This window comes from Harpia harpyja, chromosome 14 (assembly GCF_026419915.1).
Source record: "Harpia harpyja isolate bHarHar1 chromosome 14, bHarHar1 primary haplotype, whole genome shotgun sequence".
In the NCBI taxonomy this organism is placed as follows: domain Eukaryota; kingdom Metazoa; phylum Chordata; class Aves; order Accipitriformes; family Accipitridae; genus Harpia; species Harpia harpyja.
Window position 1 is genome coordinate 28,805,701 of NC_068953.1, and position 24,404 is coordinate 28,830,104.

Here is a 24,404-nt window from a genome sequence, read left to right on the forward strand (position 1 = left end):
GAAAAAACACCACACAAACACACCATGAAAAAACTTACCAACCAAAAAAAAAGAAAGCCACAAAAGTCAAAAGAAGCCCACATACACAAAACCGTAGCTCTGGACAATGAAGTTTTGCACTCTTTATAGATATAGATAGAATTCTTGGTATATGAGTTTTGATGTATATACTAGTTCAAAGTATTAATTATGCTTTTTTTGTTTCCCTCTGCATCTCTCCCCTTAGCATGCAAGGCCTGAATCCTGGCCTTAGTGCAACCAGCCAGTATGCTGAGAAGAGAGGATGCAGCCCAGGCCCAACCATCACTGTATCACACACTGAAGCTTAGCTGCCACAGAGGTATTTTTCCAGCACATTTGCTAGACAAGGTTCTGCTGGCATAGATGTTCCCAAATTCATTAATCCCTTTGGTGGTGCCTGGATGTCACATAGGTAATTAAACAGCTCAGTGCAGTTCAGGGTTTAAGTGATACTTTGCTTCTAAGTATTTGGATGAGCTCCATGAACTTTACCAATATACACAGGCAGCTTAGAAATTCAGACAGGGGTTTTCTGAGAGCATGATTCTGAATATAGATACATGAAGCAACAGTAGGGATTTGTGTTTCAATGTTAAATTTAGAAATCTGAAATACCAGAACAAAATTAAAAATCAAAAAGTTCCCATTATTTCTCACCTCCAGCTCTCAAAAATTTGAATGTGAATGGGCAATCTCTGAATTAAGATTAACAACACATTAAGTCAAGTCACTATGCATTATGATGAATACATGCATTCCTGCTCCAGATACTTTATTTTTTGAAGAATAGCAGCAAAAACGTATACCCTTCATTTTATGATTTCATTTGTATGGATGAATGTAGGGAAAAATTTTTTTAGAAATATACCTTACTATAATTAAGTATAGTTATAAGCAAGTTATAGTGGTATAGTTTACATGGCAGTGAGGGGCAAAGAAGAGTCTGCAGCAATACAAGCAACTCAAACACTGTTAAAAAGGGAATTTTAATCATAAATTTTACATCTTCTCTTCAATTTTAATACCTCGTTACTTTTCTTCCCACACTCCATTTACTAAACACAATTTCATGTATATTCAATATTTAATAATGCCATTATTCCCATTTTCCTTGTACTTGGGCTGGATTTTGCTTTTGATTATGTAACAGTTCACTGAACTTGTCAAATTTGAAGCTTTCTGCTGTTTTCCTATTTAAACAACTATTTCCATCCCCATTAATTTTAACAGCTGTATATCTTTGTCCAAAAAAAAGTTCACAGAGAATCAGTGAAAAGTATTAAGTGAAAGTGACAAAAGTATTTGTACACAAAAGTTCGTTATTTAGACATTTATACTACACCATAATCACTGACTAGAAAATGATTGCAGATAGGATGATTGCAACTGAAAGTTATAAATAGTCTCCGCTGAGCACATGACCACAGAATAATCAATGTACATTAGATATAATTATCAGCTGAATAACAGGGGAAAAACAAAAGCAAGTCTGTGCTGTGTGCCAGCTGCAACACTGAACAGCTATTCTTTTAAAAAGATGAGAATGGCCTATATAATTGAAGTGTGTTTATACAAAGACGCCTCATCTCCCTTTTATGCACACTCACAAACCACCATCAGCGAACAGAAAATTATACCAAGTGAAGAGACCTCCATGTATATATCATATAGCTTTAAATAATCTGTTTAGTCAAACATGGCTCCCATACATGACATTTTAAAATATATTCATCAGCCAAAATGTACAGGGTATACCATTAAGCTCCCATTCTCCCATGTATACAAATTCTTATCTCTTAGACTGTATGAAAGCATAGCAAGAACAGACTGTGAAGACCGTAACTCAAACCTTGCATCAATCTGCTTCTCTTTCAATAAATCAAAAGCAAAACTTACTGTCATATCCTTAGTATCAGTCACATACATAATCCCACATGCTATGAATGCGTTACCAGCCTTAGACTTAGGATATGTAGTATTGATATGCCGAACAACTGAAAATGTTTCTTCATCAATATGTGCTACTATTATATTTTCGTCAGTGCTTGAGGCATATATAATCCAAAGACCCTTCTCATCCACTGCTACGTTGAAATATGTCTTCGAGTTAGAAAAGAGGTAGTTACGACCATGATATAAGGCATTTTCAATTAGCAGTGTGCCCAGTGATGCTTTATCAAGCCCAAGTCTGAAATGAGATAAAGTAAGTATTCAGTATGTTATGTTAAAAATTCGTTTTTATACACACTGTTGGTTGAATCAATTCAGAGTGCGTTATTACTGATAGAAGCATTGTTGAAAATACATGAGTTCAAGGACCATTCTGATGTCTTTTAAGATTAAGTAAGTACTCCACTCAAAGCACCTTCCAAAACACTATGAGAAAATTCCAAAGTAATAGCCAATCTAAAAGCTGCACAAGAGCATGAACTCACTTTGGTAAGTTTCACTTTATTTAGTGTATGAGCTCTATTATCACTAGGATGAAAGAAGCAACTAAAAGGAACGGGTATGAAAAAGGATTAGATACCAGGTGAAGGCCCAGACTTGTGAAATGAAGTCTGTACAGAAGTTTGCTTTCTACTAAGTGGAAACTAAAGGGAGAAAATGTGATTGACCAAACCAGCATGAATACTGGGCAGGTTCACCTAGTCTTTTGAAAACAGTTCAGATAATGCAGTGATTTGCTCAAGTGAACATCAAAGGAATAAAAAAATCTACTTTTGCAGAGCCAAAATTCTGACCTCATGCTAGCCTCCAACAGGACAGCCTGAATGTCTCATCTCTGATGCATAAAATTGTTTTTATTCCTTGAAATTCCTTATTAGGATGATAACCTGAGGACAGCAGGATTGAGCGGCTAAATTGAGTTCCTCTGCTAGTTTAAGAGGGTAATCAGCTGCTATCAAGACACATTTGCAGTTAGCATTTAATCACTGAATAATGCAGTGCTTCAGCAGAAAAGGCAGAGAGAGTATGCTTTATCCTTTTAAGTAATGCCTTCTGTAACGAAGCACTTTTCATTGCCTGACTTCTAACTGTATAGCTCCATTCCTAAAATAGATGAGAAACATTACTCAATACAGGAATCTCCTACAGTTACAAAAATTTTCTTAAAAGACAGGCTTAATGACAGGAATATTTCAGATCCAGAAACTTACAATAGAAGGAAAAAGACTAGAAGGATAATTTTTCTGTGGAAGAGATGTACTGGAAAAATCATCCTAAGTCAAGAATGACTAACTAGATGATTCCCCTCAGCTTTTGTAAAACTCATTGTCTGCAGCAACTCCATGTTCCAGCAGCATGTATGTGCAATAAAAAAGGCTTCAAGGCTGGAGAAGATTTCTGAGAAATAATGTGTGTCAACCCGGTTAATCTTGTTAGTTGCTTCACATTTGTAAATAACATCCTGCAAGGACAAGGGCTAGAAGGACAGCCCTTAGCAGGAATAGTCACATAGAAATGCAGATTTTTTTCTACAAAGAGCCAACAAGATAAAAAGCATCTCACGATTCATTAGGAACATGCAAGACCTGCAACACAGAACACCCTGTCTTTTCCCCTTTTATGTGAAAATCCTGAAGGGAGCAGAAAAGTGAGGTTCTCTTCCGCTCCCCCAGTCAAGGACAGTCTAGCCTAGAACTCCAAATGCTTCAGAAATCCCTTAATCTTCTGGCACCTTGGGGTAAATGACAAGATATAGTGTAATATTTTCATCAACCGCAGGGAACTCAGGCTACAAACACTTCTCTGATTGCTAAGATGAATGAAGTCAACCAAAAACAACAGAGGTGGGAAAGCATGTTATGAAGCAAAGGAAGAAAGGACGAAGCAATCAATGTCAGGGATCTGACCATCATGAGAAAACCTGCCAAAGGTCAGACAAACCATAGTCTTACCAGCTTTCAAATACGACAGGAAACTCCTTTTAAATATTTTTTTCAACATTTGCAAACTGAACCAACAAGGTCCTCACCTGTTCTTTCCATTAAATCAATACAAAAACTCCCAGAAGCTTTTATGCAGCCCAAAATCAAGGACTTCACTGTCACAGAATTCATAGTGCCTCATTCTATCTGTGCTGAAGGTAAATAATCTTAGAGTGAATAACTGAACAGAAAGGCCATCTCTCAGCAACTTCGGAGAGGTTTTGAAAATTCCACAAATAGCTTGCGTTCATCTGTATGTCAAGGCATTTCCCAATTAGCAGTACCCAAGCAAAGGTGAGGAACCTCTCTCCTACCACTATGTATCGCTTGGACAGAGATGGTCTTTTACAGATGTATAAACAAAAAGCCCTGAAGATATTTAAAGGAGGTTGCCAAAAAGTGGGCTTGTCTTTGGCAGAATAAATATTATAGAATCCAAGCAGCTTGCTCACATTCCTTGGCATCCAAATGAATATGGGAAGGCGGCACTCACACCTGCTTGGGAATAGACATCAAAGTATAGTGATGTTCTTGGCCCAAACATCAGAGTCATGTAAGAGAACTTGAAAGCAGATGCAATCTTTCACTTGCCCTTGGACTGTCTTTCTTTGGCTCTCCCCACAAGACAAGATTTTGGTTTTGATTTGTATTGTCTGTCTCTGTCCTCAGTAGAAACTGAAGAAACAGAGATTAATTCCCAGTTCCAATTCAGGGAGATACATCGGGAGAGTTGTAGGAACTTCTTATTACGAGGAAATCAAACAGTGGAGCCACTCCTCCACAATGGAACGTGCAATTCACCAGGTCGCCATGTCCTCAGCTGGTGCCTTAGTGCATTCCTCTGCACTAGCACCATTAACTCAAGCCCTACCAGCTAAGAACAGTGCTATCCGAGAGCAAAGCATGTGCATCAACCCAGCAAGAAGCGCTGGAAAGCCAAGTTCCACAAGTGGGCTACAATCATATAACTGCTCATCTGCGTCCCCCAAACTGCAGCTGAACCAATTCTTAACTCTGATGCAGGTAGATGCACAGCTTATTTAAATCAAATACTTTTTTCTGACCCCCAAATTCCTTAATCAGTTCCCCTTTCTTTCTTGCAATTATGAACACAGCAAAGAATCCAAGTGCAAGAACACCCACAGCAATGTAATGTATAATAGAAACCCATTGGACCCCAGGATAGCCAAAAGAAAAATCTGTTGTCACCGCTGCACATGGCATCTTGTTAATCTGGAGGCCCAGTTGTCCTATCACGTAGTAACTACTGAGGTTAACCACTTAGACACAGAGCTGAACAATGCTTAAAGAACTGACTGTCACAGCAGAGTAATGGACCTGGACTACCTTTCCCAGTTCCTCTCCTCCCACAGCATCTGCACAGACAGATGGAAGGCCAGTGGCCCACATTCTAGTTCCAGATTGGAAAGAATTAGTAGTTCTGTTCTGGAAAGAATTCTGAACCATTCCTCCATTCTTTCAAAAGAAACCTAAAACAGTACAAAGAAAGTGGTCTGCTTTTCTGAGGTTCACCTCTGTCATTCCAACCCATTGTTTCTCCTTCCACAACATCACTTGCCTTAAGCCAACTATGTTTGACTTACTTCAGAATGACATTGGTTCCTCCCTTTTGATAGTACAGATGATTGTTTTGTACTGCATGACCACATCCATAAAAGAATCCTGTGATGTTAATGATCCTGTAACTGTCATTCAGCAAGGCATTGGAATTCTCATATTCTTTTATATAGTTTCCTAAACGTAGGTGAAAACATGAAAGAAAAAAAAAAAAAAAAAGGACTATCATTTGGTTCATCTGATTTTGAAATCTCTATCCTAAAATTCAATCTCTACTGAAAGTCAGTCTCAATCAAATATCTGACAGACAATTGTATTTGTGTTTTCAATAGTGATTCAACTTGCTGGAAAAATAAAAATAAAATAATCCAGAGACAAACAAACAAAAAAAAATCTGTAGAATTGGTGTTCAAGGGCCTGCTTCCCACAGACCTGATGGGCCCTAATTCTGAACACAGTTGATAAATATACAGAAAATATTTCCTTTTTCCACTTAGGTCCTGGAAATTTTCCTGCACAAAATGTAGCTTATGCAGCATCTGATTCATCTTCATGCCTAGCCAAATGAAAAGGCAAAACTCCTAGCTACAATTTAGGCAAGTAAAGCCATAGGAAACTGTTGAAAGAAAAGAATGAAAAGACATGAAACAACAGGTATTTAAACTTGGATTGGTAAAAAAACCCTCTAAAATCCTCAAACTATTTTCAAAATCTGATGTTGACTCTGAAAATGTCTAAAAATACCACAAATGTCTATAACCATACATATAGTCAAGTATTATACAGGTAATATGGAAAATATTCTGAAAAAGATGTGGGTAAAAAAATCCATCATACTTGATTAGAAATATTAGTTCAGATTGGAGGAATTAAGAAACCAATGTTAGTATAACAACTGATTTTTGATCAGTGACTACTACTAGTGTACCTGAAAAATGCATGGTAAGCCAAATCCTTTCATCGCTTATATTTGCAGGTTCCCGCATCCAGGTTCCAAACGTTTGCTGCACACTAACAAAGTGAACAGGACTTCCTACAGATGTTATGACACATTCTAGTAGAGAAAAAGCACGTGTCCATTATCTGTGACATTAAAACAGTAAGTTGCAGTTAGTCACGCTCTGTAGGAGGTTACCAGCTTTTTTTGAAGGACCAGGGGTTCTGTCTTCAGCTTTTCCAGCCAGGGTATCATCATTCGGTACAGCACATGTCTCACCTAGAGTTAAGAAAGAAAGGGTAAAACATGTCATTTTTCTATATTTGACATGACAGATATGCACATCAGTGACTGCATTAAAATAAAGGAATGACAACTGGGATTTTGTTTCATCTGGGAGAAAAGGCTTAGGTTGGTCTGGTCAAAAAATGAGATTAAAAAAAGACTTGCTCTCACTTCTACCAAGGAAATTAAGTGTTCCGGCTGGTTTGTTTCCTTAATGTTGTCAGGCTGACAGTCAACTTTGAGGAGTAACTAATTTTGCTCAACAGATTTAATTCCTTAGCTGTGAGTTTCTGAGTAGCTGCTTAGAAAGACAGAGTTGCCCCTTTCCTTAGGTAACTTCAGACAACTGAGATAGCTGGCAGCTGGCTGGTTTAGCAGTAATACCAAAAATGCTTTCTTGGGAATGAGTGATGGCTAAATTCAAAAGCTTCATGCCCAAATCTACATACACCTGCAGAGGGGGTGTATTCTGTAAGCAACACTGGGAGTTTTGCTTGTGCTGTTAATGCCCGAGACAGTAATAAAGTACTAACAGATACACTGAGCACATAATGCGTAAGAATGCAGGTCAGTCATCCATGCCATTAAAGAAACAATATGAAAGACTAAGGGAAATTATACACTATATTCCTTGCCCACATAGAAATGGTTCACATTAGAAACAAGCACCTGGAAACATTTTTCCCCATCCCTCAACAATGTAAAGAGTAACTGGTTGTTTTTTCTCCTAGCATTTACTGTTAAAACAATGCCTGAATGAAATTATTTATGGACTTTTTTTTCTATAAAGCCAGATACCTCTTCTGCCTTTAAAACAATGCAACACATTTCAGTTTGCTTAGAGTGAATAACCACAGAGAACAGTTCTCAGCTCTTTGCTGAAGATACCCTAATTTCATTGTTGCCTTGTTTTCTAATTCCATTCTTAACTTTCATCTCCTTACACGTTTCACACTACTTGACATGCAAATTCTTTTGGACGTACATTTTCGTTGTTGCCTTCCAATATATTTCTGGGATTTACAGGGCTGTGATGAAGTTTAAATGAGAAAGACAGTAAAAATATGAAATAACTATAAAGTAATGCTGAAAAGGTACTGTGACATTCAGGAAAGAAAGGACAGATTATACTGCATTGTTGTTTTCTCCTTTAGGTTATATCCTCTCTTTGTTCATGCAGAAGGAAAATACTCCAAGACAGAGCACGAACAACATGTATTTCTCCCACCCATTTATCTAGGACATTTGGTGATATGACATTGAAAGTTTGTAAGCGATCACAGTGTATCTCCAAAACAAGGCACAAACAGTCAATCCAACCACAGGACGATGAATGCCTATGGCTAGAATCGAGCAATCCCTCGAGATCCCTTTCCAGCTTCTGGTCTCAAAATATTGTCAAAATATCTCAAAAAGAGGAACCCACTCAGCGAAATTAAAAGTTGCAGTGCGCAAGTCAATTTCCTTGGGCTGAGTCTGATACAGTTAACTGAATGAGCAGTTCCCTATACAGGAGTTTATCTAAGACTATAGAATAGACAAGGACCAGGTCAGTGTTTGTAGTGAAGCTGAGTGCACTATTTGCATTTGAGAATACCTGCAGTTCTCTCTGAGGACTTCCAGCAGCATGAAACAGAAAGCAACTAAGATTAAAAAGACAGTTTTCAATGAGAGACTCGTGAAATTTTCACTGCTTTCTTTCCATTAAAAAAACACAAATATCCTACTGATTCCTATCATAAAATATTCTGGCTGAGAGTTAATGGAGTTTACAAGACATTAAAACTATTGATTTGGTCTGTCTGGGGAGGACGGGAAGGATGGAGTGAGGGAGTGCGGAGCAGGGATGTTTTGTTTCTTTTCGAATTAGCTAACAGTACCACTGAGAACAAATACACCTGAGCTTCCAACTAATGATTCTCTTCTCTTAAAGAAATAAAGTTTTACCTGATTCAAAATTTAATTTAAAGAAACCATTCTTGTATTCTTATGTAATAAGTTAATTACAGTTATAGATCAGCATGAGTATTCTCTTTTCTTCAAAGGGATGTGCATATTTAATTACAAAAGCTGTCTCATTCTTTGAATTTTGGTAATAAGACCTCACAGCCTACTGACTCACAAAACGTAAATGCTCACTGAGGAAGATTTCATCTTTGCAGAGTTATCTGAGTATAACTCCCATTTGCACACTGGGATTTAAAATCCATCAGAAACCCATCAGATAGCTTATCCTCCAAAGCACTTCAGTCCGTTTCAACACTTGAAAAGAGGCTACCTGAGTAAATGGTCCAATTATATCCTGTACAATAGTTCATGCATTTCTGAATTTCAAATAGGATGAGATTTCTGTCCCAGCTATCTACTTTCCATTGTAAGGAGGCTCTTTGGGCTCTGTTCTGATACTTCAATACCCAGAATCACCTGATTTAGGTTTTTACATGCTACTACAATTACAATGACATGCTATATTAAAAATAAGAGGTGGAAAAAATTGATATGTGTTCCACCCCGTATTAAATATTCACTGGTTAATAGCATTTATAATAATAATTTAAAAAAGATTTTTCATCTAAGCAAACTATGCAGAATGATGGTGACAAAAAAACATATCACCCTATTAATGGTGAGACATACAAATTGCTCTGCTTGTTTCACAGATAATAACTGCATGAAGTTCTTGTGCTATTCCCTTACAGTATGCCTATCAAGAAACCACATTCCCAGTTACAGAAGAAACCCCAGTTTACCAAACACTTTCACAGATAACTCTCCTCTTCTCCAGAAACGTGAAAGATTGGTAACTGAGACATCCTTTCCTATTTTTTTATAGGATTACTCTGACCTCCCTGAAAACAGGCATCTCAGCTGGGAGGAAAATTCATCCCAGAACTGTAAGGATAGCAACAGTCACTGAAAGCCACAACCATCTTGAATGCAATACCATCCAGGGGTAAAGGAGAAGGACAGCCAGATCCAGTATCCAGATCCAAAACCAAAAGTTCGCTTCCATTCTCAAGCTGGAGTAAGCTAGTAATACAATGCTGTTCTTGCACCAGCTTCTCTTTGCTTTCCATAATCAGCTAATACCTTGAACCAAAATTTTCCAGTTACCACAATACCACAGTGTTTGTAGAACCCATGTTCCTGAGCATCCAAATCACCAGCTCCTCTCATCTTCTACTGCTAATTCTGCACTGGCCAAAAAAAAAGGCTCTCCTCTTCCAGTATATGTAGAAATGATTTGAAATGCAAGTCTCCAAAACAGATTTTTTCTGAGACTTTTCAGGAATGGATGATAACATTTTTGGCCAAAATTTTCAGAAGTCCAGCAACTTCATACATCCATCCTGAAATACTTTTAACACATGGCTGCTGATTTTCACAACAAAACGATTAAGAACATCCTTCATTTCCAAGCACCAGCCTCCCCAGCCACACCCACTCCCCCCACCCCATGTGCCTGAACTGGCACTGAAAAGCATTAGAAAAATCAAACTCTCATTTAATACTTCTAATTCCAAACAGAATTGTTTAGAGCATTAGAGAGATCAAAGACCACAGAGACTACATTTTCTTTTCAATGTTGTTGAAAATAAAGTTGATTACAAAACTTGCAAATACTGTCAAAGAGTCTCAATGTCCCTGTAAACTTCTTAGAAGCTATTCCCACTCAAACATGCAAAAAGAAATACAAGCCTATCTGAAAAATCCAGTTTAAAATGAAATGTTTCTATGATAAAGGTATATATCTGTAAAAATACAGTAAGAAATGTATTTACTATAGAAGGGTTTTAGAATATTAATATAGTCTTTGGTATCACATTGACACCAACGCTTTCTTCCACAAAGTATTTACCTATTATTAATATATTTAAATTCATATAAACTTCAGGCACGGAAAAATATGATCAGTACCCTGTATCTGTCAATATATTTACAAAATACACTGTTCAAGACAGCCAAGTATTTCCAACCAGTCACCTGCTGGAGGAGATACCTGCCAACTAACTTTCTCTATATGTGCTCCACGCAGCAGAGGCAGCGCTTTACTCATTAAAAAATGCACGTGGGCACATGCGCAGACACACGTGGATTGTATCTGAGGCACAATTTTAATCTATTTGAGAAAAAGATCTTCTAAAACATTGATAGAAGTTGTGACATGAAACACTGACACGATTTTTCAACAACCCACAATATCAAGTTAAAATCAAGAGGATTTACTAGTATCCAGCACACCTGAAAATCATGCCAGAGATATCTCATAGCAAACTCTTAATTATGTCAGCACCCTAATCAGTGACTTAAAAAAAAAAATGCGTAGCAGCTGCTACACTTCAGCGTACAGTCTATGACCTGGCAGTCTGGATACTGATATTTTGGTTCTAACAGTATCTGCTGTGCAATTTGCAGCCACAGTTTGAAGGGAATCTACTATGTTTTTAATTTTTCCTTTCCGAGTATTAGAATTAGCCATATATCTCACCAACACAGCTACAGTAAAGGAAACAAACGATACTTATGATCCACCTGTCATTTGGGATACAATAACGATAAATAGCAACAACGGAAAAGAACTCAAGATCACCCTGCTCCAAAACTTACATATTCAAATAGACACAAAGCCTCAGAGAATCCTTTTGTATTCCTCCAGCTTTTAAAAGTCTTAGCTAGTTCAAGCTTGCTTCAGTTCTGCCAATGACCAGGCAATTTCATTTTGTAGAATACAGAGAAATGCAGCCTGGTTAAGAGGTGTTATATTTACATGTAAAATTAAAATTCAGTATTTAAAAGCTAAAAAGTTCAACTGCATTTCTCTTACTTTCCAAATATACCCCACCTACCAGAAAACACCATGTGTAAACACTTTGCCTGAGCATTAGATTAAAAGACTAATATGACACTGGAGATCGCTTGCTGCCTTATCCAAATTATATTTCAGCAAAACATCTAAGCACATGCTCAGCTTGAAGTTTGTGCAGTTTTACTGATGCCAGCAAAACTGAACACATGCTTACTGTTTTTGTGAGACTTAGAGTAATGGGTTTAATCTTGAACCTGTTTCTAATACCAAAAGGAGCACTGGAGGGAACTAACCTGTGCATTTGCTGCTGTATATGTTCTCCTGAAGCTGTGCTTTGCCTTTACCTTTACGTTTTCCTGGAGGCCCTGGGGGTCCAGGTGGTCCAGGGGGCCCTGGGGGTCCAGGTTCCCCTTTTGAACCTATGTACAAAACAGAGTACAATGTCACAGGCCCCGTAGGCAACAGGCAATCTGCAGAGAACTGTACGTGTCCACATGATGGACTTTGAGAGATCTCGAAAACAGCCTCTCTCTTCTTAAGAGGTTTCTGTATACAGAAATATGGCGCAATAAACTCATTGGGATACTGTTTGGTAGCAGATGAACCATACAGAACTTCACAAGTTGTAGGACATCAATGCAATTTATCTGTCTGGATTACAGGCACATTAGAGAGCTATAAAGCACCGTTACCTTTTACTTACTGTATCCTAAGACCTTGTCCTGGTTTCAGCTGGGATAGAGTTAATTTTCCTTCTAGTAGCTGGCATGGTGTTATGTTTTGGATTCAGTATGAGAAGAATGTTGATAACACCCTGATGTTTTCAGTTGTTGCTAAGTAGTGTTTAGACTAAGTCAAGGGTATTTCAGCTTCTCACGCCCAGCCAGCGAGAAGGCTGGGTGTGTTTCCCCACACTGGGTGGGGGGAAGTGAGCGAGCGGCTGCGTGGTGCTTAATTGCTGGCTGGGGTTAAACCATGAGAGACCTCAATTTCAGATGCTACAGTACGACAATTTTACACAGCTTATATTTGTGGCTGCTTCATGTATTCCGGAGTGGAAATCTGCCCCTCATTTTCTAATAGAAAAATAAAACTACACTGCAAGAGCGAGCAGGAGGAGGTCAACTGTCTGGAAGTGTACTGGAAAGGGTGGAATTCATGCACGCCTCAACCCAAAGCCCAAGCAGAAAAGTTTTTGTGAAGACTTGCATTAAAAAGAGAACATAATCTCCCGGACAGAGTGATACTCAGACTTCACTGTGGATAAGATGGTTATGCTGGTTGGTCCTACTCTTGCAGATCACATTCATGCTTCAGAAGCAGAGTACATCTTTTTCTGTCAAGTACACTTGCAAGAGAGCTCCTAAGAGCACTTATTCCTACCTTCTAATATCACATCATTGTTTGCATCCCCCTTTTCACCCTTTGCTCCTCTTGCACCTTTTACTCCTGGCATACCATCCTTGCCAGGTAAACCCATTTCTCCAGGTTCTCCTTTCTGTCCTTGGTCACCTTTTGGTCCTGGCACACCTAGAAATAAAAAGCATTTCAGTACCAAGAACACTGCTCCAGTATTAAGCATCGATCAATACATTTTTTTTAATAGAAAACATATTCACTCTAGTTGTTTTTTTCACCTGTATTTAACTAGGTAGCTGTAATTTGTTCTGATTTCAAAACAACCTTGTAACCTAATATGATGAAGGGAAACTCTGTACACTCCATGTGGCGCAAATAATACATTCTTTACCTAGCAATCTCTGAGTTTTGAACATGAAATATATAGACCTGGGCCTCGTTAACACTGGCTGGAGAGTTTCTGGTTAAGTAGGAATACTAAGGGAAGATGTGAAGCAAAATATTTATTTCACATTTGTAAGGCATTAAAGGAGGACATTTTCATGGTTCCTCTAGACTTTTTTCTTAATTACGCACTAACATTACAACACACGTTGCACTTCTAACATTTTCCACTGTCCCAACAGAGCATAGAGCTACCTAGTAACATTTTCATGTGGCTACTATAACCCTCCCTCTACACTTGTTAGAAGCACGATCAGTCCGCATACTTTTTGCACTTCATCATTTAGTAAAGTAACATATTTAAGAAGGTATTCCTTTGTCCTGTGTGATTTAGTTTTGCAATAAGGAAAACAATGGCGTGTTTGTACAACTGACACACCAAATCCTTGCACCCTCTACTTTTGTGGCAGTTAGTATTTTCTTGCTTTAGGAGAGAGAAACGTAACAGTTGTACAAATAGAAATATCAGTGTTCTTGCAGCCATAGGTTTCAAATCAATTACATTTGTTAATACTTGAGAAGAAAATGCTTGGTTTTCCACTTATGGTTTTTCTATTTAAATAGATTTTGTGAAATCAGAAACAGAATTACAGTTTTGGGGTGAAATCTGAAATATGTCTTTGGCACAGTTGCCACCTGACTCTCTGAAGACTGGTTCTCACTTTCATTTCCATTTTTAAAAATCCATTGAGGATACTGAAGCGACGGACCATGTAGTGTCTGAAGACATAGTAGACAATTGTTCCACTTGTACCTGCCAGCAAGACCGCACGGCTAGGTACAAAAGCCAGGAGAATAAATGGGCCCCTATAAATACCAGCCTGTTAACGTCAGCCTGCCTGCTCATCGACATACCCTTCCTCTTCTCTACCCCCTCTCAGTTCTACCACTCTGATGCCCTTTTCTCTCCTTACCCTCCTACCACACACAACACGCTGCTTTCTCACTCTGCCCTGAAGGCACCAATTATCCATCGGTGCTGGCACATAGCTATTGTGCGTCAGATAAGTCAGGGGATGAACCAATTACTGCTCCACAACTTCACAGTAGTTTACAGGCTCTGAGCGCCGGAACGGCCTCCCTGCCATTTCAGCTACTGCGCAGCGATCTGTTGAATCTAGCATGCCAGGTCTACTACTGTTCTCTATAGTCAGCCTTTGCCCTGACCCATTTCCTCACGTGCTGATGAGCTGGACAGCTAAGAGACGACACCACTTCTGCTGCTGGTTCTCTCTGTTCTTAGCAGAAACGTGTCACGGTGAAATCAGTAAGTTAGGCCAAATAGTTTCCTTGACCAGCACGGAAAATTGCTTGTGAGCTACACACAGCCTATGGACTATTTAGCAGAGCTGCTCTATCTGTGTCAGCTACATCAAAATAGTACCTGGAGACCTAGAAACAAAGTTTACCGGAGACTAAAAAAAAAAAGTTTCCTGCTCCAAGAGTTTCCAGCCTAAATGGACAATACAGAAAAGAAGAAAAATATGGACATATACTGCTCCTGCCATAGTTATTATGAATCTGAAACAAAAACTGTGGTAACAACTTCCACCCCCAAACTCTGGCTTTCTTTTTTTAACACATCTGAAGTCAAAGAGCCATTATGTTGGCAGGTTGAGGGAATGGAAATATTCTTACAGTAACAGTATTTGCTAGCAAGTTCAGAATACTAAGATGCAGTTAAGTGCATTCACTAGCTTTAATTTGCAATATTCTGTAGTGTACGTATACCATCTTCCTCACTGCGGAGTAAGTCCGAAGTAATCTACCAAAGCTTAGTATAAGACAATGAATGCTACAAAATTCTGTAACGTGCAACTTCTTTGTAAACACTGAAACCCTTCTCCCTGTACAAAAGTCTGAAAGTAACTACATCTGAATGTAACAGTAAGAAAGGATTTCTTTTTTAAGCAACCACTAAAAAAACAAAAAAATACCTATTTTTCCTCTTTTTCCATTTATTCCTGGTTCTCCCTTTTGTCCTGGTATACCTGGGACTCCATCTGATCCATTGTAGCCAGGCAGTCCGTCAAGTCCAGGAGGCCCTGAACAAACCAAAATTCAGCATAACTCAATTTTCACTGTTAAATGCAATTTATACTTAAATCTACTATATTTACATATAGTGTGTTTTTTGTTTTTTTTTTTTTCTTAGACATACAAATTCCTCTACTTGGCCATTACGTTCTCCATGCCAACAGAGTACCCTCCTAAAACACACCAACAAAAAACCCACCGCCAAACCAAACCAAACAATACAAACAAAAAACACCCACCCACAACAAACAAAAACTGTGAAACCAAGCTTGTTTGCCCTGGCCTTAGCATAAGAAAACTGACTGAAATGAATACTGCACCCACTTTGCATTAAGGCCAACACACATCAGCCTTTTGGATTCCACCTCAAGGACAAACACAGTGGAACCCATCCTGTTTCTGAATTTGGTAGTGACTATAACGTCTTCCACAAGCCACATCAGCTTTAGTGTTGCTTATGATATTGGCCAGGCTAATCTAACACAAGAAAAGCATTTACCTACTTGTCCAGAATACCGTAGTGCCAAACCATAACTGGTTGATAGAGAAGACATCACTCCCTCTTCGTCGCTATTTGAACCCCCACAAACAAAAAGTACCTGATAGTTTTCTGATACAGAGAATTATTCTAAGCAGACACACAGCTAAAGAAGCACAGAAAAAAAGCAAGTAACCATTCACATAGCCTAGCAACCACAGGAGTGAGAACAGAGTGAGAGAATTAAATAAGAAAGGAAGAAAAGTTATGGGGGAGGTGGGAGGGTGGAATCAGTAACCAACATTTTTTTAAAGAGATGGTTTTAGTGTGAAATTATAACATCAGTTTACTTGGGGGGGGGGGTGTATATATATATATATACACACACATTCATCTCTTCAGCTGAATGCTACTTAAACACTCTTAGTTCTATCTGGTTTTGATCAAATATGTTTTAGCAAATATGAAACTATTCTATTCCCTCCCCTAGAAAAGTATAATGTCTAAACCCACCCCCCTCTCAGAAGGGGCATGGGTTGACCTAAATACAAAACTCATAAAGGCAGGCAGTCATTGAGCCCTCCCTCATTCTAATTAGCAAAGGAAGACTGTTCTGTAAAAGATACATTTCTACCTGTCAACATTTTGTACCAGCAACTGTTTCAATTACCCAAAAATGTTACTGCAATTGTCCAAGTATCTTACCTGGGGGACCCGGCGGTCCTACAACAAGAACAAGAACACAAAAAAGAAGAAACGGTGAGTTTAACCTAGCAAGAAATCAAAAAGCAATTCCAAACTGAATTGACTAGCATTAGATCAGAACAGTAAAAGGGGAGGAAAGCCCCTCAAATTTCAAAATTAACACCTATGGATTTAACTGCTTTGTATTATAACTATTTGAGCATTAGCAGAAACTCAGACTTACTGAAAGAGTATCTTTAAAAGCAATTAGATATACACATATGTTTTGCTTCTTGCAAATTTCAGTTGATAAAGGTTTGATAAACAACTACCTCTACAATGTAATCTCACTGTCAGGGGCTTAGGTGCCTTCACAACGCCAGGATGCAAGGCATCTAACAATCAATACATTTCCTTTATGTAAGTGTTCTCCAAGATCCTGTTACAGTAGAAGAAGAATAGCTTTACAATACTGATGAATATCACAGTTAAAAATCCTGTTGAAAATACACATTAAAAATACATGCTACACTTCTCCGTGTTTTATGGATATTTCATTGCAGTTCACAATTCAGACTATTTCAATAGAAAGGAAAAAAAAAGGAGGGGGAGGGGTGCGTCATTCCTATTAACTACATCTAAATCACAATCAGGCTTTTCCCATGTAATTGTTCTCCAGACCAGACCAAGCTCCCCACAGAACCTGGTTGGTGTATTAGAAATTGGGCTGGCTTCAGTTATTCAGCAACATGTAATACAATAAAATCTGTCTCACTCTCTCTGACTTAGTTCAAGTACAGGGCCTTAATGGGAAGAAATCATAGCAGGCAAGAGTAAACCAGAAAACGTTTCTGGAACAAGATTTATCTTACGTGATCCCCAGCACACATTTAAAAAAAAACCCAAACCAAAAAAAAAAAAACCAAACCAAAACCAAAAAAAGACCACACCACAAAAACCAGATGGGAAAAGCAAGTTAGGAAAATACAAAGAAAGGTGGTAGTTGCAATTAAAGAACCAAATTAGTTCTGTGAACATTTTTATCCAGCCAAAGTACCGTCTTGTTTCAGCAAAATTCTCTACAACAGAAAGTAACAGTAATTACTAGATTTCCCTAAAGACGACAATTTTCAGCATTAATTAGAAAGCACTATGAGGAAAGTGAAAACCATTTTATAATACCATTACAGCAATTATCCCTTTTAATCAGTACAGGCAGTAACATCGGTTAACATCTTTCTGCCAATTTTCCAGTAAATGACCATTTTTTTCCACCCTACAATGTTATGTCCATTAATGCGTTTAATTACATCCTCATCTCAAAAACTGAGGATCTTGATTATCCTTGTATAAGCATAAGATAAAGAGGAGAGGTGCTTGAAAAGTAGCAAACGTCACAGAGGCCTATAGCAGAGAAAGCCAGTAATGGAGACAAAATTTAATAGTGTCAAGAGAGCAAAAAGGTGCAGAAGACACCAAGTAGCATGAATTCAGAAGTCTGGAGCCCAAAGAAGCAAACTTTTAGGTTGTCTGCTGTTCAGCCTCAGATGCAATCAGAACTGATCTACAATTTCGGAAGTAGCATTTAACATCTGTGTGTACTCTGGTAATTCTCATTTAAGTTGAAATCAGTTGAGCCAAATGGACCTTACAGCCATTTGAAAACACAAACCAGACAGCAAGTGAAGCATCTTCTTAACTTCATATAAAAGTGGCTTATTTCTGATCTTCTCATTTCCAAAAAGAACAAGACTCAATCTGTTACAGACTTCGAAGCTGGACCATAGCCCTTAAATTGGCTGCTACCTGACATTCTCTTCACCAAATCACATAGAAACTTCTCACATCTTCTTTTGTCCCAGCCATCAGCCGTTCAGACTCCTCACTGGTAACACGTGAAACCCAACCTCCTGTTACTGTGGTCCAACGCAGGGGAGGCAAACGCGTTGCTCATCAAAGTCCCGCTACTCCACCGCAGTTCGAACAATGGAATCCAGTTTCTACACTCTAATATATTCACCCCATGTCAGCCTTGAAGTATGGGGACATACACAGAAATACCAAGACTAAAACTCAACTAAGTCTATGAGATTTGCTTATGAAAATTACATGGGAAAGAAACAGCTCCATGTAACATCAACTGAGCTCCTTAAATTCCAGCATTTATAGTAAGGAGGTATAGATAACTCCCAAAGTAGCACCTATTATCTTTTTTAAAATAAATAACCCAATTGATATGTAAATTCTGATACAGTAAATAGCATAGTTCTTTGACACAGTCATTGACCTCAAGTTCTTTGAAAACATTGTAATTCTGTATTCCAGAAGATAACATAGGTGTAATGCTTAAGGCAATAAACATACCTGTTAAGCAGATCCCTTTTGTGCTGTTACATAAATCCACCATCACTCGGACCTAATATTGCAAAGAAAGTAAAGTTGAAAACGATGCATGCCATAAAAGTATCTAGCTTGCTTTGCCTACAGAAATAATTCCAAAAACAAAGATACAACTGCCCCCTCTGTGCTTGTAAGAATAAACTGTTTAGAACTACCTTAACATTGTGACACCACCCATCTCTTCGGGCAGCAATTCTCTTGTAGAAATCTGTTCAATATACCTCATTTTAAACCTTACTGAAAACACGAAGGAAATATTGGGCAGACAACTCCATACATCATCTAGGCATTAAAATTCACACAGTACTGAAAAACGTGTGGTTGTCCATGCATTGACTCTATTGGTGGAAGGTATTAAAAGCCAACATAAGCCAACAAAAATTACATTCAATTTTATTTTATATTGGTATCAACTGATGGATACTTTTCCAACATAGTATATCCAGTGAGAAAGATAACCTATGTTCCAAGTAAGCGATTTCTTATCTTGGAATGACCAAGATCTGCAAATTTCGAAAGGACCTTCATCCTTTCAAAATACTTCATCCCAACAATGACAGACTTTATAAAAACCAAGCTGGAAGAGATAGTCATACAGATGCTTTTAATCTACAATAGACTAAAATTTATCAATTAAAAAGTCATCTTTGCAACATACATGGGTTTTGGCTGCGCCAAAATGTAATTCACATTACATGTCCTGCATGCTGAAAGTCAACACTCTAAAATGTTTTGCAACTCACAAAACATCCAGCAGAAATAAGAGTATTATGAACAGGAGCACTGAAGTGCCTCAACTCTTTATGGGAAAGTCTAATGTTCATAGTCAGAAAAGAAAAAGATTGTTATTTCAGGGCTGTGCAATATATGATCATTTATGAACTATTTACCCAGAGTTGCACATTTATTCATCTTTGTACAATTACTCCACTTACAAATAATGGAATGCACTAGTCCCAAAAGACAGAAAAAACAAGTGCAAGTCAATCTGAAAGGCAGACTGATGTTTAATCCCAGCACGGTTATTTGCCGTCGTCAGTCTTTATTTTTAAAATTAATGCATCATTAGCTTCAAGTGACAAATCTAACAGACTCAAATAAAGGACAATTATTTTGATGGCAAGTATTCTTTTGCTGCAAAATCAAACTACATTTGACTATGGATTTCAATTCTGTCAGATACATACTGAGAATTTACTGGATTCCAGACTGTACTGGATCAGCTCTGATATTTAGAAGTTTTAGACTCAATTTGAATTAGCTGAGAAGAGCTAACTGGTTTTGAATATCAGAATTTGCTTGTTCTCTTCCCCTCACACCCCTCAAAAACACTTGGCTTCTACCCTGTAATTTGTACAATACACGTTGTCCACGTGCGTGCTAATTCAAACTGCGTTTTAATCTAAATGGTTTTGTTGAGGTTGCTGAAGTGATTACGACTTGCTTGGGGGCCCTCCAATTATCTCAGCACCATTATTTTTACCAATCAGTGCAATTCAGGTGATAACTAAAAAACATGGCACTCAAGAAGTAAGCGTGTTACAGCAAATAGCCTACAACAGAACCTCTAGCTTAACTATGAAAGATGAGTACACCAGTCATCCAGTCAGCCAGCATCACCTTTGCCATGAAGAAAAGCTACAGATAAAAGTATCTTATTTAATTGCTAAACTCTTAGTTTTCTCCTGAAGAAAAGGTGGAAAAAAAAAAAAAAGACAACATAAACTATGAAGCAACTACTCAGATAATTACATATCCGTAAGCCACCACCTCTTGCACTGTCTTAAATCTCACTTTCAAACTTACTGCTCACAAACTTATTGGACTATTACCCTCTCAACAGCCTCTCTACAGCAGCAGATTTGCCATTTTCTTATTTTTATTCTCTTTCAACATAAATATACATATATTTATAAATACAGAAATAAATAAACAGAAGGCCCAGAACCAAAAACGTACTCGCGTTATGAAAGCTAAAATACGATTTTTTTGATGCCTAAAGTTATTTCAAAGATTCTTCAACAGTGGCCACAACAGATCTCCCTCGACCAGCAGTTGTGTAGAGCAGTAGGCTATTGATACCTGCAGCACCAATCTGCAGAAATCTGTGCCTCCGCTACAAGAGAGATGCCGCTCGGGCAAAACCTCCATTCAGGCCCCACATTCAACAGAGGCTGGAACTTCTATTCTAAGGCCCACCAGCGTAGTAGGGATCATCTCACCAGCTGTAAGGAACTTTGTCTCACGCCACAGAAGTACTCAAGCCTTCATATTACGTTAGTGGGAGTTAGATACAAAATACAAAAATGCAGGAGTGGGAGGGGGGGGTGCCTGAAAATTTTTCTAAGGACTTTTTTCCCCTTGAGCAAGTGGGTCTGCACACAGTTACACACACTTCTGAGCAGCAGGCAGAATGAAAAATATTTTATGGAAATCTTGTAAGAACAAAAAGGCACGACCCTCCCAAGCGACTCCCTGTGGGATACATACATTTAAATGAAGCACATCGCACACAGCAGTAGTCACAGTGGTGATGTAAATGGAGGAGCTGCACAAGTGAATAGTCTTGCCGCATGCTGTCAAAATATACACCGTGTCACTCGGTGCTATTCGGAGAGGGCAATAAAAGTCATTTAATCCATACGTGCTACCTAATGACAGGGGAGTAGCATATTTAACTGCCACTGTCAAAATCATCTAGACATCCAACTGCCACTAACGATTGAAGTCTGAACACCTAACAGCAAATGGCATCAACAGCGTTCAACCCCTATCAGGATCTGAATCTTTTCTCTGATAATTTTATTTGTGGATCCCTTAGACTCAAAGAAGCAATTCAGATCGGATGGAACAAAATGAGCTGTGGCTGCCAAACACAAAGATGATTTCTTAAAAGAAACAGGAAAATGTTTTGACTAAATGTTTTGATGAAAAGCTTAGATACAGCACACAAAAACGTTTCACTAGGGCAGCAATTTTTTTAACATTACCTGATCCAAAAAAAAAAACCCTAAAGAAAACACACTGGTTTTTTCCAGTTTTTTTTAATATGTTTCTAGAAAGTCATTTAAGTTTTTGAATTTGAAATAACCCTGTTCAGTAATAGTAACTTAAGAATTATGATCCAAAAAAATAATGTTTTACCTTCCACTTTGACCTAAAATAATGTTTAATTTTTTTTCTGAATTGCCAAAGAGCTGAAACGTACATTATTCCTGTTATTTTTAAGACCAGTCTGGGTACAAAACCATGTGATTTTAAGACTACAGAAAATTAAACACTCTGGTAAAATGCACAGGGTCCAGTGAAAAACGTTGCTACTTTGGTAAATGGAATTGGAAACTAGAATCGAATATCCAGTATCTTTCAGTTTTGCCTCTCAATAAAAAGACATCCTTTAAATTGCAGAAGTCTTGTACTGCAAATTCTCAACTCAGAACATAAGGACTTAAATGGCCTAAGCTAAAAAAAAGAAGTAACCATTATTTCTTCTAATCCCCCAAACAATTGCATAATCAGAACTCTATGCTACGAACACCTATGCTCTGCAATCTCATTAGCTCTAATATTAATGGAGATGTTATCACTGTAAAATCATCATTGCAATGGTTTATTAACAAAAACGCCAGCAGAAGATTACAGAAAAGGTATTTTCTGTAAGTAATTTTTTAAACCAGTAACATTAGTTACATAAGTAAGAGCTTGAGTTAGCCTTTTCTGCTTTTTTGTGGACCTAGGCCCGCAATCCTTACTGGGACAGAATTTCCACTAAGGTTCCCTCAATAGTGGTATTTTTCTTGCATTTCTTCTGACTCAGAACTTAACGGCTTTTTCAATCTATTCAAAATGTTTCAACTATATGACCTGTATAATTTCCCAACTACACGACCTAGCTCCTACCGAGCAAGGATAATCTTTTCCACTGAAGAGCAGAACACTGGGTGGTTTTGCCAGGGAAAGAACACACGGTTCTCCTCTTCTGGCCCATCAAGTACTACCTTAACTTTAACGCTAACTGAAAGGGCCCCTTCAGTTTCAAAGAAATGGGACGATAAAGTTGGTCCAGTGCCTCCCGTCGAGGTGCTGAACACCAGACACACACAGGGTTCTGGCAGCAGGGCAGAGATTTAAAAATCTGAAGCCTTGGAAACCGGAAGGCTGGCTTTTTGTTGCAACCACAGTTTTGAAGTGTCGTTAAATCCATGCTCCCTGCAACCAACCTCACTCCATTCGCCTAGGTCACTGTCGCTTTGAAAATTTAATCCTAACCCGCTTAATCCCAATCCATCCACTCCACGACCTCGGGCCATGCAGGTGGCAGTAGGCAGCTACTGTTTCTTAGGCACTGCACTCCCAAAGCATCACGCGGGTGGTTTAGCACGACGTGACCCCTGCTGCAGCACCAGCAGCAGGAGGAGGAGGAGGAGGAGCGGGCCAGCCCCGGCAAGGCAAAGGCCAACGCCAGGCTCGCAGGTCTAGCGGACTCCTCGGCCCGAAGCCGGCACAGGCCGCGGCTCGGCTGTCCCCCGGCGGGCGCCTGTCGTGGGCAGGGCCCCACGGAGGGCAGCCGCAGGCGGGCGCCCGCCCCCACGGCCCCCGCGCCCGCCCCCGCCCCGCCGGGCCGGGCGCCTCCGCCCTACCGGCACCATGGAGTAGGTCATCATCATGAGCATCTCCTCGGTCTCGGCGCAGACGTGTCCGCGGGCGCGCTCCCCGCGGCGGCTCCGCTTGCTGCGGCCGCCCGGCAGGTCCCGCAGGGGGCCGGGGCCGCCCGGCAGGTCCCGCAGCGGGCCGGGGCCGCCCGGCAGGTCCCGCAGCGGGCCGGGGCCGCCCGGCAGGTCCCGCAGCGGGCCGGGGCCCGCGGCTGGCCGCGCCGCCTCCAGCTCCCGCAGCGCCGCGCCCAGCTGCCGCCACTGCGCCAGCAGGAAGAGGGTCCCGGCGGCGCTGAGCACCGAGAGCAGCCCGACGGCGGCCAGCAGGCACGGCAGCGCCCGCCCGCCCGCCGCCTCCATCGCCGCGGGGTGGCCGCGCTGCCGACGGGGCCGGCGGGGAGGGATTTATGCCCCCTGCACCCCCCCCAACCCCCGGCCCCGCCGAGCGCCGCGGGACGCCGGCGGGGCGGAGGGGAGTGGCGGCGGGCCGGGAGCCGCCGGGGCGCGGAGCGGGGCGCGGGCAGAGGCGAGGCGGGGGCCGGGGGCGAGGGCAGCGAGCGCCGCCGAGCACAGGGGCCCGGGCGGCCCGGCCCGCCGCCTCCCCGCTCCCCCAGCCGGCCTTGGTGCGGCGGGGGCACGTCGCCCCCTGCCAGCGGAGCCGGGCGGGACGGGGGAGCCGCCGTTTGCCGGCTCCGGAGGGGAATGGCCGGGACGGCCCGCGGCTGCCCCTGCCCGCCGTCACGGCGCGCTTGTAAGCGACCCGCATTGCGCGCGACTTCGTGCAGGGAGC

General features: G+C 40.2%; 1 protein-coding gene across 1 annotated transcript; it reads right to left on the minus strand.

Annotated features, from left to right (window-relative positions):
- Positions 1-988: 988 nt before the first annotated feature.
- Positions 989-24,001, minus strand: GLDN (gliomedin). The gene is made up of 10 exons (XM_052808527.1): positions 23,603-24,001; positions 18,927-18,978; positions 16,584-16,601; positions 15,301-15,408; positions 12,944-13,090; positions 11,854-11,979; positions 6,667-6,747; positions 6,460-6,585; positions 5,558-5,708; positions 989-2,209 (listed from the first exon to the last, which is right to left on the minus strand). The coding sequence occupies exons 1-10, from the start codon at positions 23,972-23,974 to the stop codon at positions 1,753-1,755; spliced, it is 1,638 nt and encodes a 545-aa protein (XP_052664487.1). The 5' UTR covers positions 23,975-24,001; the 3' UTR covers positions 989-1,752.
- Between the last annotated feature and the right edge of the window lie 403 nt (positions 24,002-24,404).

What these genes read in the sequence shown, in the direction of transcription:
- GLDN (XM_052808527.1), bottom strand. Translation starts at nt 23,974, where the DNA reads ATGGAGGCGGCGGGCGGGCGGGCGCTGCCGTGCCTGCTGGCCGCCGTC. An exon ending in TGACCTACTCCATGGTGCCG is followed by an intron (nt 18,979 to 23,602) that starts GTAGGGCGGAGG and finishes TTGCAATATTAG; the next exon opens with GTCCGAGTGATGGTGGATTT. An exon ending in CAATGATGTGATATTAGAAG is followed by an intron (nt 11,980 to 12,943) that starts GTAGGAATAAGT and finishes TTTTGTACATAG; the next exon opens with GTTCAAAAGGGGAACCTGGA.